The following is a 19,374-nucleotide window of genomic DNA, read 5'->3' as shown; positions in this document are numbered from 1 at the left end:
AAAGGAAGTAAGCAGAGATTTAAGGGAAATCAAGTATGGATTTACTCTATTTTAGGAACAGAGGTTAACCTTTAACTCTTTGTATCAAGCAATGCACAGCTAGAATACAGTAGTGGTGAAGAGAGGAAACATAGGCAAGGAGCTCCTTAGAAACTCAGATTAATTTCAAGTTGGTTTATTCTGTGTGGCTGCAATCTATTTTTGATTCAAAATCCCTTGGAAATTTTGTTTTGAGCATTTATTACTAGGGATAAATGACTTTCTGGTTAAAAAAAACAGTAGCCAAGATGCTTTCTAAGCTTATAAAAGCAAACAAATGCTTTGGCAAGAAGTGAAACTATGTTTATGATTTGGCCTATTTCTTAAAAATACAAAGCAGATTACATCTAACAAACTATTTCATGAAACAAATTTGCAGTCACAGAGTAGCCTCCTACTTAACCATCCCTTTAACTAGGGTGTAAGGGTGAAAAATAAGGTCCCCACTGTGGCAGAGGTCAGCTCAGTGGGCTCTGTGGCCCACCTGTTTGCTACATTCTTATGTAAATTGGCTGTGTTTATATATAGAAAGGACTACAGCTACTTTTTAAGGATTAATCAATAAGCAACAATTAAAACTGATGATTTAGGGGGAGTGGATGGTTTTGGAGCCAGCAAAAGGTGATTGTGCAAACTCTTTTGGATAGGGAGGTGGAAGACAGATTACAAAGTAAACAATTAAGTGATTTTGGTAGTAAAAAGGGCCAAGCTAGAAGTGGGACTCTAAGAGCCAGGAACACTGAGCAGGCGAGGGCAGTTGGGGTTGCCTTTAGTTTGAGATAAAATTGAAACCCAGGGACAAGATTTGAATGACCTCAATGGTTAGTGGTGCTCACTGTCACAGCTTAGCCTGGATGATGTGTAGACGCAAAGTGCATCTGCAAAACTCTTTATCTGTTTGTGCACCTCTGTTATTGCAGGTATATTTTGGGAACATAAAATTCTTATCTATAATCACATAGTATCTGTTTTTAAATTGTTGTTACCTTCAAGACAGCCAGACCAAGAGTGTGCACTATCATCCACAGGAACTCTACTTCTCATGGCTGTAGGTACAAGTCAGTGGCAGTAAAGGCTGGACACCTGGCATTTGGGCACCGGGGGAAATCGTAGGATCCCTATAATGTAGTTTTCAGCCCCCAGTTATCTCCAAAATTAGCCCTCGGTTAATTCAGACCAACATTCAGGAAAAGTTAACACCTTGTTTTAAGTAGGATACTCTCTCTTACTCCATCACAAAAAGTGTTAGGGTCACCTCAGGGAAGAACCATTTGATTCCACTTTAATCCCCAAATCTATTAACGTGTATTTTCACCTACTTCACAGACCAGAGAGTGGCTATCGATTTCAAAAAACCTATTTGGGGATTACAGCATGTGGTTGTAAAAAACCTGTCTTACATAAGCATGTCCTAAATGAAACACTTCTAAAAATCTAAACCTTAATAGAGAAGGTACTCACTTTCTTGGTACAAATTAGTCTAAATCCATTCTAATACATATGAACTAAGAATTTCAATATATATTATTAAGAATTTCAATATATATTATTTTCTTAATGGCAGACATAATGTACAGTATACTTATGTTATTACTTTCAGGCTAGCCAAGAAGAAATGTTTCCAACCTTGATATATGAAATAGGGGCATTCCTAAAGTTGTTAATGAAGTAAAATATGGTAAATAGGACCCAACTATTCAGTTTATTTTCATTATACTATTAAACCAAGAAATATCTTTTTGTTCCTTTCTATATACAAAGTCTTTGTGTTTGTTGCATGTTCTATGAATTGAGCTGGTGAACACTATAGGTAGAGAGTGGAACTCTGTGTTTTGTGTATTTGTTAGTACTGGTCCCTAATCAGCCCAAAGGCATGCATTTAGATCAAAGGAAAAAGTAAAAACCTGAGAAGTGTATCAGAGTGTGTGTTCTCTTGAGTCCCTCTCTCGTTCCTGAGAACAACAACTCTGGCCAGCCTCAGAGTTGGGGCTCATTAAATTCACCCTCTTATCTTTGTCTGGTCAAAGTTGAACATCTAGGTGGCCAGGTCCTTTCTTCGTTTTTTTTGTGTGTGTGCTGTATGGTGGGGGTCACATTTCACTCTATTTTCCATGCAAGTATCCCATTATTGCAGCACCATTTGTTGAATTATTATTTTTTTAGAAGTGCATGGGCCAGGAATCGAATCTGGATCCTATTTACCATATTTTACTTCATTAATAACTTTAGGAATGCCCCTATTTCATGTATCAGCAAGAATTCTACCACCAAACTACCCTTGTACCCCCTATAACGGGTCCTTTCTTATTACAGAATAGCTAACCTAAGATTCTTCTTACTCCCAAGAAAATTGAGAGACAGATCCAGGTTCAACTGTTGACAAGTTCATCAGACTGAGGGGCAAAGGATGCTCAGCCCTGAGCCTGGGCTGCAGCCCTCTGCAAAGGCACTTTCCTTAATGGCTTCCCATTATGGAGTGGGTTTGTGGTGTTTGATGCTATTCTCATGATGGTTAGGTAGCCTAAAGCTTCCTAATCTATCCTCAGAGCCCCCTGCCCAAAGACCCAACACTCTTTTAAAAATAACTTTGGATTCCTGCAAAGCCCAAGATTAACTGAAAGTGAAAGTCAAGGAAGTCAAGGAAGAGAAAAAGGCAAAGAGAGAGACTGACCAATGTCAGCAGATGATCTGATTCAGATTTTTTTCTTATAACATATTAGAAAATACCATTACTATGTTGCTTTATCCGTGAATTTCATCATACATACTTTTTTTTGACAGCAATTTTGACAGCAGCTCTGTTGTCTGTAAAGTCAAGAAAGATTGATTATTATTACTTAGGGTTAATAGTTGATATAACTTCCCCCCAAATTTCTAATCATAGATTCAGATTATCCTCTTACATTTGGAATTGTTTTCCTCCCCAGCAATTCCTTAAGAATAAGTATTTTTTGGGGGGGAGGGGGCTGTTTCTAAATTCCCTGTTCAGGCTCCTACTTAAATATTGGCCTCTGGGTATAGAGACATACTCTATTACTCAGAGGAGTAGAATAACCACTGCATAAACAGTAGAATAACAGCTGTTGCATAAACAGTCATTCTATCTTATATTCCCATTCTTGACCCACCTTACCTATACTTGCTTTGTAGTTAGCTGGGGAATAAAATGGGTTTTGAGAGAAGGATGGGCCAGTTCCTTTTGCCTGTTCTGTTTGATTATAGCTTTACTTTTCCCTCCGAAGGCCTATAATTCAATTTTGAGAAATACAGCCAGACTGAGAAATTACAACCTAACTCCTGATAGGAAAAAGAAAACTTACAGGTTTTAGCCAGTAATAAGGTTAGGTAGCAATAATCCATCCTCAGACTAGACAACTTTTTGCATTATGGAAAGTGGAACATGAATACTGATGTCAGCAACATAATTCCTATTTATTGGCTTCATTTATTCTTGTAAAACCGAGTTTCCTAAGCCAAGTCTGGTACAATTTCCTACTTGTAGATCTTCTGCAATCTAATTCTCCCAGATTCATTTTTCTGCTCTACCTTACACTATAGGTAGAGAGTGGAACTCTGTGTTTTGTGTATTTGTTAGTACTGGTCCCCAACCAGCCCAAAGGCATGCATTTAGATCAAAGGAAAAAGTAAAAACCTGAGAAGAAAACTAACCAAATAAATGAGATAGACTTCATATAAGACCATTGAAACTAATTTTAATATCAGATACAATCTGGAATTTGCAATGAACTGGTACATCTTATTGCAGTCAAACAAAAGCATGCAAATGAACTGGCTGATATATTGGGAAGGTGCACCACCATTCCAGAAGTGGCATGATAGTTCATCTACTTTTACCTAGTCTTAGGTGATTCTTCCTGTTATATCTCTATGTTTATGCTACTAAAGTTTTCTAGATATTAGGTTAACTGTAATGACAACTCTCCACTTCTTAAATAAAGAGGGCATTGCTAATAACAGTTAGTTCAGAAGACCCAAAGAAAGCACGTTTCACGATTTAAATCTGCCATGTCCTAAAACTATAAACATGCCTTTCTGCTTCTGACTTGCTCCTCCTTATGAATTCACTTTTGTTCAGAAGATATCTGAAAGATATCTTTACTTAGTTGCCAACCACCCTTTGAAGATTAATGGGGCCAAAGTAGAATTTTAGTCTGTCTGCCTAATCCTTCTGAATATCTAATTTTTAAGTCTAATTGATGGTGTTTTATCTGTATGTCAAGCCCATATGTTCTGGGATGATTTCTGATACCTCCTGATCATCCATACCACACAGTCCATTCTATTACCAAATCTTTTTAGTTATATCTGTGGTTGGAATGAGATTTAAAAGTAGCACCTCCATATCCCAACATCTGTGTTTAAATTAGAAAGTCAAAGACTGGGTAGTTTCACAGGTGACCCACACTTTGCCTGTCATTCAACCCTGCCCTTGATTATTATATGCAAAGAGAGTGGGCTCACCCACTTGGCTCACTGCTTGGAGGGTACAGGCCATCTGCCACAGCACATGGAGAGGGATGGCTGTACCCTGATGTTCAAAGAGAGTGCTAGCACTCCAGTGCTTGGAGATGGTGGGGCCTATACAATGGCATGCTTATAGAGCCTGGCTGCCATCCCAGTGCTTGAAGAGGGTGGGGTCTACAACCCAGGGTTCAGAGAGAGCATTGCCACTGTACAAGCCTTTTGAATGGGTGGGACTGCTGCTCCAGAAGGCCTGGAGGACAAAGCATTATTCTAGAGATGACTCTCAGAACTTGAAATCCAATGGAATTTTCACTGCTGGGTTTTGGACTTGTTTGGGATCCATAATCTGGTTTCCTTCCAATTTCTCCCTTCTGAAATGGAAAGGTGTATCCTATGCCTCTCCCACCATTGTATATTGGAATCAGATAAATCATTTTCTAGGTTTCACAGGTCCACAGCCAGAGAAAAACCTTGCCCCCCCCATGAACCACGCCCAATAACTGATCTTGATGAGACATTGTATTTAAAATTTTACTGAAATGACCTAAGGCTTTTGAGATGTTGGGATGGAATGAATGTATTTTGCATAGGAGAAGAACATGTCTTTTTGGGGTCCATAGGGCAAACTGTGGTAGGCTGAATTATATACTACCAAAAAAACCATGTTTTTAATACTAATCCCATTGTAAAAAAGACCTTTTGAAGATGTTACTTTTAAGTAAGGTGTGGCAAATTGAATGAGGGTGAGTTTTAGTCTGGATTACTGGAGTCCTTTATAAGCAGAATGAAATTGAGATAAAGAGAAATAAAACATGAGCAGCTAGGAGTCAGAAGTCAACAGAATCCAGAAGAAAAGGGAGAGGACATCGCCATGTGACAGAAAAGTCAAGGATTGTTGGCCAGCCAAAAGATATCAACCCCAGGAGGAAACAAGCCTTTTAGCCTCTGAAACTGTGAGCCAATAAATTCCTGTTTTTAAGCCTATCCATTACATGGTATTTGTTTAAGCACGCTGAAAACTAAGACATGTATTGTCAAGCACCTCTGAGTTCAGAGGCAGTATTTTATTCCTCTTGGTATCCACCTAACACCCACTATTATGCTTTGGTTCTCAATACATTTTGGTAAATAAATTCCCATTTAGCATACTTTGGATCTATGCTAACTTCTTTGTACAACAAAATAACGGTTTTGTACAGGCCACAATTCACTAATGGACTTCTAGAACTGGCTCCTAGTTTCCTGTCTTCGATTTGGCACACATGCTGCTCTCAGTGGTGTTCATCAGAGATGCTGATTTGACCATATCACATTCCTCCTCAAAGCCATCAAATTGTCACCCAGTGAATGAAGTACAAACTTCTGACCACATTCTTTAAGGCGAGAGACTCCTTGCCTTCCTTACTCTGCTTTCCTTCACATCTTCCATTCCAATCATAAGAACACAGTAATAATCTAAACGTAAAGCTTAATTATTGCAACTCTTTATCCCCACTACTATCTCCTCACATTTGCTGCTTCTTGTCCTGATTTCTCTGGTTCCTAATTGTACTTTATTAAGCTTACTCTGTATGTCCTTTGTGTTAGTATTAGAAAAAATATCTAAAAGTTGAGGGGAGGGAAGAGAGGGAAAGTAAATGGTGGAAGAGATGTGATGGTGTCACAGTTGCGCTTTGGGAAGCAAGGAGCTGAATCAGAACAAGATGACTAAATCAAAGGTCTTGAATCTGTGTTTTTCTTTGTAAGGTAAAGAAGGTAGTCATGGCTGTAACGGGCAGTGCCAGATCACATGGTGATATTGGCTAGGTTCTGTTGTGCTCTGGCCTGAAATTGTCCTGAATGTAGTAAGAGGTATTTTAACCTTGTGAATTTAAGGAGAATGGCAGAGAAATTCCAGATCATGTTTGGAAGTTCTTCATCTTAGCTGAGCTCAGATTTTTAATGAGAGGATTATTCAGAGCATTTATTATGAAAAGATTCAAGTGATTCTGTAGCTCTGTAGTCTAGGGTGGAGGAGAGGAGAGAAGAGGGAAGCAAGGATGAGTACTTTTTAAGACTACACCTAATCATTATTCTTCCACCTTTATTTAATTTCTTTAAACTGTCCCTAGACTGGGCTAGTTAGTTTCCTTCCTTTGGCATTGAACAATCAGTAAATCAGTCGAACTGATTTCTATCAGCCCAAAGCTCTAAATCCTTCCCCAGGAAGCTTTGTCTAAATGTCAACATCATTTATCACCATGCACTATTTCACTTTACCCAACCATTTTCATCAGAATTTGGGGTTTGTGAAGCTTACCCTGGTTTGCTGAATTTTTAAAAGATGAAGAGTTGAATGTGTGTGTTCCATCAGGGTGTTTTTTTTTTTTTTTATGAGTGTGAAATAGTATTCAATATTGAGGGAAATACAACACCAGCAGAATAGGTGGCCATCAAAGTTTGAAGGCTGATAGGCCCCTAGGCCAGAAAATATCCTCTCCAATGGCCATAATTACAGATTGATTATTATGGATAACAGTGCAAATATCTTTAGGAGAGGAAGAGATTGTCATTAATGCTATATGGTGAACTAATTTATTATCACTAGGAAACCAACAAGTGGAAGAGCATGACTGACTAACTTTTTCTACAATTTTAGCTTAGTCTTGAGAGGCTGCAAAAGATGGGCTTTCTCTATAAGGAGAACTACAAGTATGGAGGATTCCATGAAAGAATTTGCTCTTAAGCAGTACTCCTGGGTAATTATTAAAATGTTAGCTTAAAATGACATATTAATTTTCTTGAGATACTCACTTCACTGATGAATCATTAGAACTGGAGATTCTCTGCCCTGCTGGTTGATTTTCACAGACAGGAAAAGAAAATTATTATTAGTTGGTATCTTTCAAAAGCTACTTAAAAAGTGGTAATTAACATATCTTAATTATTCCCTGCTGTCATAATCCTGCTTAAACCCTCTAGGGACTCCACATCACATTTACAATGAAATCCAAATTCTGTAGCAAGTCAAAAACATGCCCTAAGATCTGGAGCCATTGCCTAATTCACCAGCCTCACCTCTGGCCACTTGTTCAACATATACTCTGTGCTGCATGATACCGAACAACATGCAATTTCCCTAAACATATCATGTTTTTGACACTTCAGGGCCTCTGTCTTCACTATTTTCCTTGTCTGGAACTCTCCTGTTCCCTTTTTAACTTCACAACTTTTAAGAACTCAGTCAGTTCATGTTACCTCTTCAGAAAGCCTTCCTTGAAATCTGCCTAGGTAGATAGGCATCCTCTGCCAATATCGAGGCACCATATGTGTGCTTCTATTGACTAACTGTGCTGTATTGTAATTACTTGTTTACAGTGCCTGGCACATATTAAGCACCCAATTATTTAATACATGTATTTGCTTAGTGTTTGTTCATTAGCTTGCCTGTCATTAATCTCTTCCCGCTCAAATCCTATCCAATATGCTTTATATGTGATCCAGCAAAGTTCTACGGGAGGATTTTTAGTACATGCTTTTGGACAATGATAATAAAGCAAATCTTAAGACCGTATACATACATAGAAATACTAAGATGGTATATGCCAATTTTGCACATACGTGATTGAATGAGTCTTAGACAAACAGAATGCTTTGAATAATAAAAAAGTAGTATTACCAATGAAACCAATTAACCAATTGCTATTTCTTTGTTTTTCTCCCAATAAATATAAAGTATTGTAGCCAATAAATTGATCTTGTAAAAATTTTTAATTCAATTCTGTATACCTTCTTGAGTTTCTCTGTGTGGGAGTATGCTTTCCTGCATGTTATTCTGTGCATGTTGTGTATTACTACCAGCAGTATGGTGGATTAAAGAGCCTAAAAAGCCTGAATGTGTAAAACTTATTCAAAGTGCAATAAGAATTTGAGAAAAATATAATTTTAGTGGAGAACTTCAATATACTCTTTCACGAATGGAAACATCTAGTAGACAGTGAGAAATGACAGTTTAGCAGATAAAAAAATCAGGAAAGACTAGAATAATTGAATACTATAATCAATAAATACAATTTGATGTTCATTTAAAACCTTATATCCCTGTGCTGGTTTGAAATGATGTATGTACTCTAGAAAAGCCATGTTTTAATCCTAATCCCATTTTGTAAAGGCAGCTGTTTCTTCTAATCCCTATTCAGTATTGTATGTTTGAAACTGTAATTAGAACATCTCCCTGGAGATGTGATTTAATCAAGAGTAGTTGTTAAGCTGGATTAGGTGGAGGCATGTCTCCACCCATTTGGGTGGGTCTTGATTAGTTTCTAAAGTCTGATAAAAGAGGAAACATTTTGGAGAAAGCGAGAGATTCAGAGAGAGCAGAGCAGAACAACATAGCCACAAGACGCAGAGTCTACCAGCCAGCGACCTTTGGAGATGAAGAAGGAAAATGCCTCCCAGGAAGCTTCATGAAACAGGAAACCAGGAGAAGAAGCTAGCAGATGATGCCGTGTTCGCAATGTGCTCTTCCAGATGAGAGAGGAACCCTGACTGTGTTCATCATGTGCCTTTCCAGATGAGAGAGAAACTCTGACTGTGCTCGCCATGTGCCCTTCCACCTGAGAGAGAAACCCTGAACTTCATGGGCCTTCTTGAACCAAGGTATCTTTCCCTGGATGCCTTTGATAGGACATTTTTATAGACTTGCTTTAATTGGGACATTTTCTCAGTCTTAGAACTGTAAACTAGCAACCTATTAAATTCCCCCTTTTAACAGTCATTCTGTTTCTGGTATATTGCATTCTGGCAGCTAGCAAACCAGAACAATCCCTCAAATAGAGAATATACATTTTTTGGTATTTCCAAGGGACATTTTCAAATATTGGTCATGTACTTGGTCACAAAGAAAACCTTGACAACTTCAATGTGGTAGAGATTTACAGGCTACATTCTCTAAACTTAGTCTAAAATAATAATGATAATAAAAGTAATCCAAATGATTAATTTCTTGGTAATTAAGGAAACATATTTGTAGATAACTCTTGGATCAAAGCAGGAATTAAAAAAGGAAAGTATGATCTACCTTAAAATGAAATTTCTACTTCAAAACTTATGTGAAATAGCAAAAGTTGTTCCCAAAGGTTTTGATATAAATGTTCTTTTCATTACTCTCTCACAAGATCTAGTTTAGAAATCTGAGAGTTGTCTTCACCTCCTTTATCTCCCATATTCAAATCTGTAACCAAATCTCATTCATTCAATTTCCTTAGTTTGAGTCAAATCTGTGCCCAGCTCTCTATCCTCATTGCCACTGCCTTTATTCAGGATTTATTTCTGAGCTTGATTATTCTAATAGCTTATTTTTATGGGTTTTTTTTAGGTTTTGACAATTTTATTAGAAAACAAGTTCAGTACATTGATCAATGATGCATGCTGTATAAGAATCTGGTGGTTTTAGATATAAAAATATTTGGCATCTGCTACAGAATTTGTACAAACAAGTTTTTAAAAAACCATCATTAACCAGTACAAACATAATTTATCAAAAATGGCTCAAAACCTTTCCTTTTTATTGCAAATAAAATTAAAGAAGGAAAAGCAAGAGGGGGCAATTATAAACTCTACCAAGCCAGTTCTAACAAGTAATTAAATACTTGGTTGTATTTGCAGGCTTGTTTTTAAAACACTTAAGCTAACTTTGAAAAAGCTTATCATCAGAAAGATGTAGTAAAATCTAGTTAAGGTGAAAGGAAGAGCTTACAAGAAGTTTTGGGGAAAACAATAAGTCAAAGGAAATAGTCAAAGGAAGTGTCATTTCACTTTCCTGTTGTAATAGATTCTTTAAATGTAGTAAGAGGCAGCGTGGCATTGTCATTAGGACTGGTTGAATAAGAGAGACCTGGGCAAAAACCCTAACTTTGCCACATACAATGTGACTTTGGGCAAGATAATTTACCACTTTGAACTTTAGTTTACTTATATGTAAAATGATAGAAATAGTATTGACTTCCTTAAAATATTGGGAATGTTAAAAACAAATGTAAGAGGTTTAGCACAGTACCTGGTACATAGTTAGTGTACCAAGTACACTAAGTAACAAATGCTAGCTGTTATTTTTATTGTCTTTTTTCTTCTAGTCTCTTCACTTCTAACTCGGTTTTCCCTTTTAAGGCAAGGCAAATTCTGATCTTATAATGCCCTTCATGAAATAACAGGAAAAAAGGTAGATTTCTTAGCATGGCCTACCAGAATCTTCATGATCTAATCCTTACCAGCCTAGTTTCATCTTTTGCAAATCTCTAACTTGAATTTTCAGCTAACATGATTCAGAAACAATATGTATTTCCATAATCAGAAAATGTTCTAATGTCCATATCTTGGTTAACATATTCCATTTTCCTGAAAAGTCCTCCTTCCATTTGTACCTAGAGAATTCTTTCTTATCCTTCACATTTCAGCAAAATTGTGGCCTCTTCTGTAAAAGCTTCCCTGGCTTCCCTATGCTTCCATTGGACTTTGTACAGCCTCCGTTATTGCACTTAGCATATTGGGTTGTGATTATTGGCTTGAATGATTCCCCATTAGACTGTAAAATCCCAGGGTAGGGACCATGGCCTTTCTTGTTTGTATGTTCAATTCTTAGCACAGTGCCTGGCATGTGGCAGAAGATCAATAAATATTAGTTGAATGAATGAATGGATGATTTAAGTAAAGCATGATTTACTTAAGAGATGTTGCTAATATTTACCTGATTCATAGGTGAAACTTGAATTCTTGGGCTTTTGTCCATTCAGATAAGCATTCTTCCCCTAGATATGCCACAAGAAAAACAAAAACAAAGAAATAAAAATCCTGAATGATTTTTTAAAGAATGTGAATATCAGCAGTTCTTTTATATTTAAAATACCGAAATTTAAGAAAATGATTTAAGAACTTATTTGAAGATTCATTTACAATAAATATAATGCTTTATTCAGTATACTTTTAGAAATCAAAGGTTCATACAATCCATTGGTATCCTGAAAATAACTGAGGTATGCACTGATCAGCATGGAAGGTGACTGACTGAACAGCTAAAAAGAATACGGGTTTTTTTTTTTTTTTTAAACAAAGCTAATGAGACAAAAAATGTTTTAGAAATTTGGAAGGAAGATAGCAGGTTTTTTGCATATATAAAGAAGTACCTCTTTTAACTTGTCCAAGAACTCTACCTACTTAGGCAATTATATACAGGGAGATAAATCCAATAGACTAGACTTCTTTTATATTTTTCCAGATCTGAGAGCTGAGCACAAACCACCAGATGTACATTTCCTGACACTGATAGGATGGTGAAACAGGTTGGAAAATAGTATCTTGTTCTAGCACAATAAAGGTGTTCATGCTATTTCTCAGAGTAAATTAGATACTTGTGACCATTTTATGTACTCATACTGTCCAAAATATTTCAAAGGATATGACCTTAACAAAAAGCCTCCCTTAAAAACTGGTGGGAGAGGTGGGACAAGATGGCAGCATAGTGAGGTGTGGAATTTAGTTCATCCTCCAGAGCAGCTGGTAAATAGTCAGGAACTGTACAGAACAACTGCTGGGGGGACATGAGTGACCGGACATATGGCATACATCAGTTTGGACCAGGTGGAACAGCTGAGATCCCACACAAAACTGTAAGTCTCCCAAACCATGGAGGCTGGTGCCCCTTCCCCATGGAAATGGCAGGCTGGGTCCCAGAGGGGAAAGGAAAAAGACTTTACTAGTAGCAAGGACTTCACTCAACCAAGCTCCGACTGTGGAATTAACAAATTCTGACTACTGAAAACAGGTCCCAAGCATAGATAAACCTGTAGTAAGAACTAAAGGAACCAGGAGTTTTCACCTTGGTCGGCGGGGGGGGGGGGGGGGGGGGGTGGCTGACTGAAAACAACAATAACAAAAAACCAAACACAGGCTTTTTGAGTTGGACATCACAAAATACTGGAGAAGAGCTGGACCACAAGAAAAGGGGGCATACAGACCCTGGGGACAGATAGAGCCATGTACCAACTCAAGCTCTTGATTAGAAAACTGGGCGGAGTGGGGGTCTAGTGTTGATAAGGCTTTCTTTTCTTAACAGCTCATTAGATAGAACTGTTAGCACTTTCAGGCTCCAGCACTGCCCCAGGCAAAAGTGGAATTAAGACATGTCTGAGAGACAAAGTAACTAGTCATGTGAAAGGGGTTAATTCCCTAAAGGGCATATATTCTCCAAGAAAAGGGGGCGGAGTCCAGCTCAAGTGGAGGCCCTTCTTCAGGGAATTCAGGCCCCAGGGGCTAGAAAATAGCAGCAATCAAAGCCCACCTACTACCTCACCCGTTTCCACCACACCACTGGTAGGGAGACGCTGTTGAAATTAAAGACACCACATCACTATACACTGGTGGGGAGCAGTGTGCTGACAAATGCCACATGATGGACAGGATAGGAAAAGCACAGAGTCTAGAGGCTTCAGAGGGAAATCTGACAATCTGCTGGGCTTCACCCTCAGGGAAAACTGATGCTGGCCACTCTCTCCTCCAGAGACATGGGCCTGCCTGGTCTGGGAAAATCTGACTGGGTCGTTAACATCTGAGGAGACCATTCTGAAAAAAAGACTCCATATAGGCTGGGGAAAAAACCAGAAAAACAAGAACTGAAAAATTCTCATCAGATAAACATGACCTAACCTAGAGGACGAGAACTAGTTGAACTGAATGCCAAAGAGTAGACAAAGAAAAAGCCATCCAACAAGAAAACCTAGGTTAAAGAGTGAAAACAACCCCCAAAATAAACTAATTAAGGAAATCAAATGCCTAGATGCCATAAAAAAATAATGAGTCACACTAGGAAAATCAAAGACATGGCCCTGTCAAAGGAACAAATCAGGACTTCAGATAAGATGCAGGAGTTGAAATAATTAATTCAGGATGTTTGAACAGATGTGTGAAAGTACATTAAAAAAACAAATCAACAAGTCGAGAGAGGATATAAAGAAGACATTGGGTGAGCAAAAGTTTGAAAAAACCAACTGAAGAAATTATAGGAATGAAAGGCAAAATAACAGAGATGAAAAAACAATGAAAACCTACAACAATAGATTTGAAGAGGCAGAAGAAAGGATTAGTGAACTAGAGGACAAGACATCTGAAAACTGACACACAAAAGAAAACAGAGGCGAAAGAACAGAAAAATATGAGCACGGTCTCAGGAAATTGAATGTTAACACGAAGCATATGAATATAAGTGTTATAGGTGTCCCAGAAGGAGAAGAGAAGAGAACAGAAAAGGAACAAAAAACCTAATAAAGGAAATAATCACTGAAAATTTCTCATATCTTATGAAAGATACAAGATTACAGATCTGAGAAGTGCAGCATACCCCAAACAGAATAGATCCAAATAGATCTATTCCAAGACATTTACTAATCAGATTCTCAAATGTCAAAGACAAAGAGAGCATTTTGAAAGCAGCAACAGAAAAGGAATCCATCACATACAAGTGAAGCACAATAAGACTATGTGTGGATTTCTCAGCAGAAACCATGGACATGAGAAGGTAGTGGTATCATATAACAAAGATACAGAAAGAGAAAAAACACCTACCAAGAATTCTATACCCAGCAAAACTGTCCTTTAAAAATGAGGGGCGGGCGGGCCGCGGTGGCTCAGCGGGCAAAGTGCTTGCCTGCTATGCCGGAGGACCTCGGTTCGATTCCCGGCCCCAGCCCATGTAACAAAAACGGAGAAACAGAATACAATAAAACAAGAAAATGTTTAAAAATGTTTCCCTTTCTTCCTTCCTTCCTTCCTTCTATCCTTCCTTCTCTCTGTCTTTCCTTTAAAAAAAAAAAAAAAAAAAAAAAAAAAAAAAAAATGAGGGGAAAAAACTTCCGGGAAGATGGCTGAATAGAGTAGCAGGAAATTAACCATGCTCCATGGAAAAGTTAGAGAAGGGACAGGAGGGCAACTGGGGCAGCGATTTGGGAGTGTGGCTGACTTGGGAGAGCCTTCTGCACCACATAAGACAAGCCCGGTCGCAAAGGCTGAGGAACTGAGAGGCAGAAAGCTGGAGCGTGGTGTGGAGGCACAGAGCCTGTGGGAGTGCACTGACAGGAGCCAGGGACTAGGAAGCAAGCCAGGCTGCATTCCTTGGGCTCAATACCCTCACCAGTGCAGCCCCGTGACCAGTGACTCACCCCACACCCCATGCACCTGAACCCCATCACCCGCTCCATTCCCTGCACTCCAGGTGCCCTCACCCCACCAGCCCCCAGTGCACATACCCCCCAAGTGCAGACCAACGCACCTCTCCTGTGCCCCTCCCAAGCACTACCTCCCCTTCCCTGTTCCCTGTAGGTTGTTGCCAGTGCATAAAGGCTGTGGGCACTACCTTCCATGCCCAGGCTAAACCTGCACCCCGGCCCACAGTGTTGCACAGCCTCACCCCACCCCCACTGATCTCTGTCCATCAGTTTATGGCACTCCTAGGCCCACACATACACACGGGCCCAATCAGGTCTTTCAGCTCTGGGAACCAACACTTTGCAGGCAGTCCTAGAACTTCGCATATGCATGGCCCTCAACCACACTTCCCAGGTCTGAGAAAGTGCTGACCTGTGCAACCGGGTCACATCTGCCCACAATCCATGAAGGCATAATGCCTACCTACCTACTGTCACAGCTCTACGCATGCACACAAAGGGCCTTGTGCCATAGACCAGCACACACCAGGGTTACGCACCTCAAACTGGTGCATCTGCACAGCTACATCCTCCCTGGCCACTGGGCCCCCATGTTCACAACCATCAGTGTAACATCTCCAATCTGTGCCTATACCTGCCCTGAAACAAATCACTGCACTGAGTGCTCCACCCCATACCCTACTCCCTGTTATACATCCATCCACCAAACACAAGGCCTTAGACCACTGAAAAAATCAACTCTCAAAGTAAATCAATCAAGATATTTACATGCCACAAAGACAGCAGAAGATCACTAAGCATATCACAATGCAGACAGATATAGTCCTGCATAATGACCAAATTAAAACACCAGAGGAGACAGAGACATTGGAACAACTAAGCAAAGATGCTCATATAACTTTACTTAATAAAATAAGTGGGATAGCAAATGACATAAAATAGATCCAGAAGACAGTGGAAGAGCATAAAGAGGAATTTGAGTGAATAAATAGAAAAATAGCAGGAATCACAGAGATTAAAGACTCTGTTGACCTAATAAAAAACATACTAGAGGCACACAACACCAGATTTGAAGAGACAGAAGAAAGAATAAGTGATATAGAGGACAGGATAACTGACTTCGAAGACTCAAAACAGCAAATGGCAAAAAAGATGGAAAATATTGAATGGGATCTCAGGGAAATGATAGACAAAACAAAGTGCACAAATATAATCATTTGTGTCCCAGAATTATTGGTGTCCTAGAAGAAGAGAGGAGTAAAGGGCTAAGAAGAGTAGTTGAGGATATAATGGGGGGAAAACTTCCCATCCCTCATAAAGGACATAAGTCAAAAAATCCCAACGAATTTCAAAGAGAATAAATTCAAATAGGCCTTCCCCAAAACACATAATAATCAGTCTGTCAAATGCTGAAGAGAAGCAGAAAATCCTGAAAGCAGCAAAAGAAAAACAATCTACAACATACAAGGGAAACCAAATAAGACCAAGTTCAGACTACTTAACTAGCACCCTGGAGGCAAGAAGTTAGTAATATGATATAATCAAGATCCTGAAAGAGAAAGACTTCTCTTTCAGAACCTGTACCCAAGAATTCTGTACCCAGCTAAACTGTCTTTCAAAACTGAGGGAGAGATTGAAGTTTTCACAGACAAAGAAATCCTGAAAGAATGTGTCAACAAGAGACCAACCCTACAAGAAATACTAAAAGGAGTTCTGCCAGATTGAAAAAAAAAAAAGAGACAGGAGAGGGAGGTCTGAAGGAGGGCACAGAATTGAAGAGTACCGTTAATGGTTATTTAAAGAATATGAAGAGAAAGAGGGAAAATAATATATAGATCTGACAAAATAAAAAAGATAAGATGGTAGATTCAGGAAATGCCTTTTCAGTAATGACTCTGAATGTTAATGGACTAAACTTGCCAATTAAGATACAGATTGGCAGAACAGATTAAGAAACATAATCCAGCTATATACTGCTTACAAGAGACTCATCTTGGATACAAGGATACACTAGATTGAAAGTGAAAGGATGGAAAAAGATCTTCCAAGTAAGTTGTAACCAAAAGAAAGCAGGAGTAGCTATACAAATATCAGACAAAATAGATTTTAAATGTAAAGAAATCATAAGAGACAAAGAAGGACACTATATACTAATTAAAGGGCCAATTCACCAAGAAGATATAACAATCATAAATGTTTATGCTCCCAATCAAGGAGCTCCAAAGTACATGAGACAGACATTGGTGAAACTGAAGGGAACAATAGATGTTTCAGCAAGAACAGCAGACTTCAATACACTACTCTCCTCTGTAGATAGAACAACCAGACAGAAGATTAAAAAGGAAATAGAGAAGTTAAATAACTTGATGAATGAATTAGACCTAACAGACATATATAGGTCATTGCACCCCAAAGTACAAGGCTATACATTCCTCTCTAGTGCTCATGGAATATACTCCAGGATAAATCATATGCTGGGGCACCAAAAAGGTCTTTATAAATTTAGAAATATTGAAATTATTCAAAGTACTTTCTCTGATCACAATGAAAAGAAGCTGGATCTCAATAACCACCAAAGAATGAGAACATTCACAAATATATGGAGATTAAATAACATACTCTTAAACAACCAGTGGGTCAAAGAAGAAATTGCTAGAGAAATCAGGAGCTATCTGGAGATGAATGAAAATGAGAACACAATTTATCAGAACTTATGAGATGTGGCAAAGGCTGTGCTGAGAAGGAAATTTATTTCCCTAAATGCCTATATTAAAAAACAAGACAGAGCAAAAGTTGAGGACTTAACAGCACACCTGGAGGAACTTGAGAAAGAACAGCAAACTAACCCCAAAGCAAACAGAAGAAGAGAAATAACAAATATTAAAGCAGAGATAAATGAATGGGAGAACAAAGGAACAATAGATCAAATCCATAAAACCAAAAGTTGGTTCTTTGAGAAAATCAATAAAATTGACAGGCCACATGCAAGCCTGACAAAGAAAAAAAAAGACAGAGGATGTAAATAAACAAAATCAGAAATGAGAAGAGGTACATTACCACAGACCCTGAAGAAATTAAAGAAATCATCAGAGTATACTATGAACAATCCTATACCAACAAACTAGACAACTTAGATGAAATGAACAAATTCTTGGAGACACACAAACAAGCTACACTGACTCAGGGGAAAACAGAAGATCTCAACAAACCAATCACAAGAAAAGAGACACAATCAGTCATCAAAAATCTTCCTACAAAGAAAAGCCCAGGGCCTGATGGCTTCATAGTAGAATTTTATAAAACATTCCGAAAAGAACTAACACCAATACTGCTCAAACTTTCCAAAAAATTGAGGAAAAAGGAACTCTACCTAACTCATTCTATTATGTTAATATCACTTTAATACCAAAACCAGATAAAGATGCTACAAGAAAGGAAAACTATAGTCCAATCTCCCTAATGAACACAGATACATAATTTTCAATAAAATATTAGCCCAAGTTGAATTCTTGATATTCTCACAAGTAGTGTGGACCACCAAAGCTATAGGCTGAGCCCCCAGTCTTGGGGTTTGCTCATATGAAACTTAACCCCACAAAGGATAGGTCAAGCCTACTTAAAATTTAGGCCTAAGAGTCACCCCCAAGAGAGCCTCTTTTGTTGCTCAGATGTGGCCTCTCTCTCCAGCCAACACAACAAGCAAACTCACCACCCTCCCCCTGACTACATGGAACATGACTTCCAGGGGTGTGGGCCTTCCTAGCAACATAGGACAGAAATCCTAGAATGAGCTGAGACTCAGCATCAAGGGATTGAGAAAACCTTCTTGACCAAAAGGGGGAAGAGTGAAATGAGACAAAGTGTCAATGGCTGAGAGATTCCAAACAGAATGGAGAGGTTATCCTGGAGGTTATTCTTATGCATTAAGTAGATATCACCTTGTTATTCAAGATGTAATGGAGAGGCTGGAAGGAACTGCCTGAAAATGTAGAGCTGTGTTCCAGTAGCCATGTTTCTGGATGATGACTGAACAATGATACAGCTTTGACAATGTCACTGTGTGATTGTGAAAACCCTATGTCTGGTGCTCCTTTTATCTACCTTGTCAGTAGAGGGGTAGAACATATGGAATGAAAATAAATAATAGGGGGAACAAAAGTTAAAATAAATTTAGTTTGAAATGCTAGTGATCAATGAAAGCGAAGGGTAAGGTGTATGGTATGTATAATCTTTTTTTTTTCCATTTTCATTTTATTACTTTTTCTTTTGTCTTTTTGCTTCTTTTTCTGAATTGATGCAAATGTTCTAAGAAATGATGAATATGCAATTATATGATGATATTGTAAACTACTGATTATGTATGTAGAACGGAATAATCATATGTTAATATTTTTGTTCGTTTGTTAAATTGGTTTTTTTAATAATTAAAAAAAACTAACTAACACAACATGTAGAAATCATTCCATTCTACATATACAATCAGTAATTCTTAATATCGTCACATAGATGTATGATCATCATTTCTTAGTACATTTGTATCGATTTAGAAAAAGAAATAGCAAGACAACAGAAAAAGAAATAAAATGATAATAGAGAGAAAAAAATAAAAATAAAAATAAAAAATATATTAAAAAACACACAAAAAACTATAGTTCAG

At 38.2% G+C, this 19,374-nt stretch overlaps 1 protein-coding gene across 1 annotated transcript in view; it reads right to left on the bottom strand.

The window, feature by feature from the left end:
* The window catches only part of LOC143671763 (fibrous sheath-interacting protein 2-like), a 100,722-nt gene that overhangs the window by 35,296 nt on the left and 46,052 nt on the right, over nucleotides 1-19,374 (bottom strand). The window contains exons 13-15 of the mRNA XM_077146943.1: nucleotides 11,249-11,309; nucleotides 7,318-7,357; nucleotides 2,808-2,844 (exon numbers count right to left, since the gene is read on the bottom strand). Coding sequence (XP_077003058.1) covers nucleotides 2,808-2,844; nucleotides 7,318-7,357; nucleotides 11,249-11,309 — 138 coding nt within the window. The remainder of the gene's footprint in view (nucleotides 1-2,807; nucleotides 2,845-7,317; nucleotides 7,358-11,248; nucleotides 11,310-19,374) is intronic.

Source organism: Tamandua tetradactyla, chromosome X (genome assembly GCF_023851605.1).
Source record: "Tamandua tetradactyla isolate mTamTet1 chromosome X, mTamTet1.pri, whole genome shotgun sequence".
NCBI classification, from domain to species: Eukaryota; Metazoa; Chordata; class Mammalia; order Pilosa; family Myrmecophagidae; genus Tamandua; species Tamandua tetradactyla.
The sequence above is the reverse complement of the archived record's forward strand: the minus strand, read 5'-3'. Positions and strand labels throughout refer to the sequence as shown.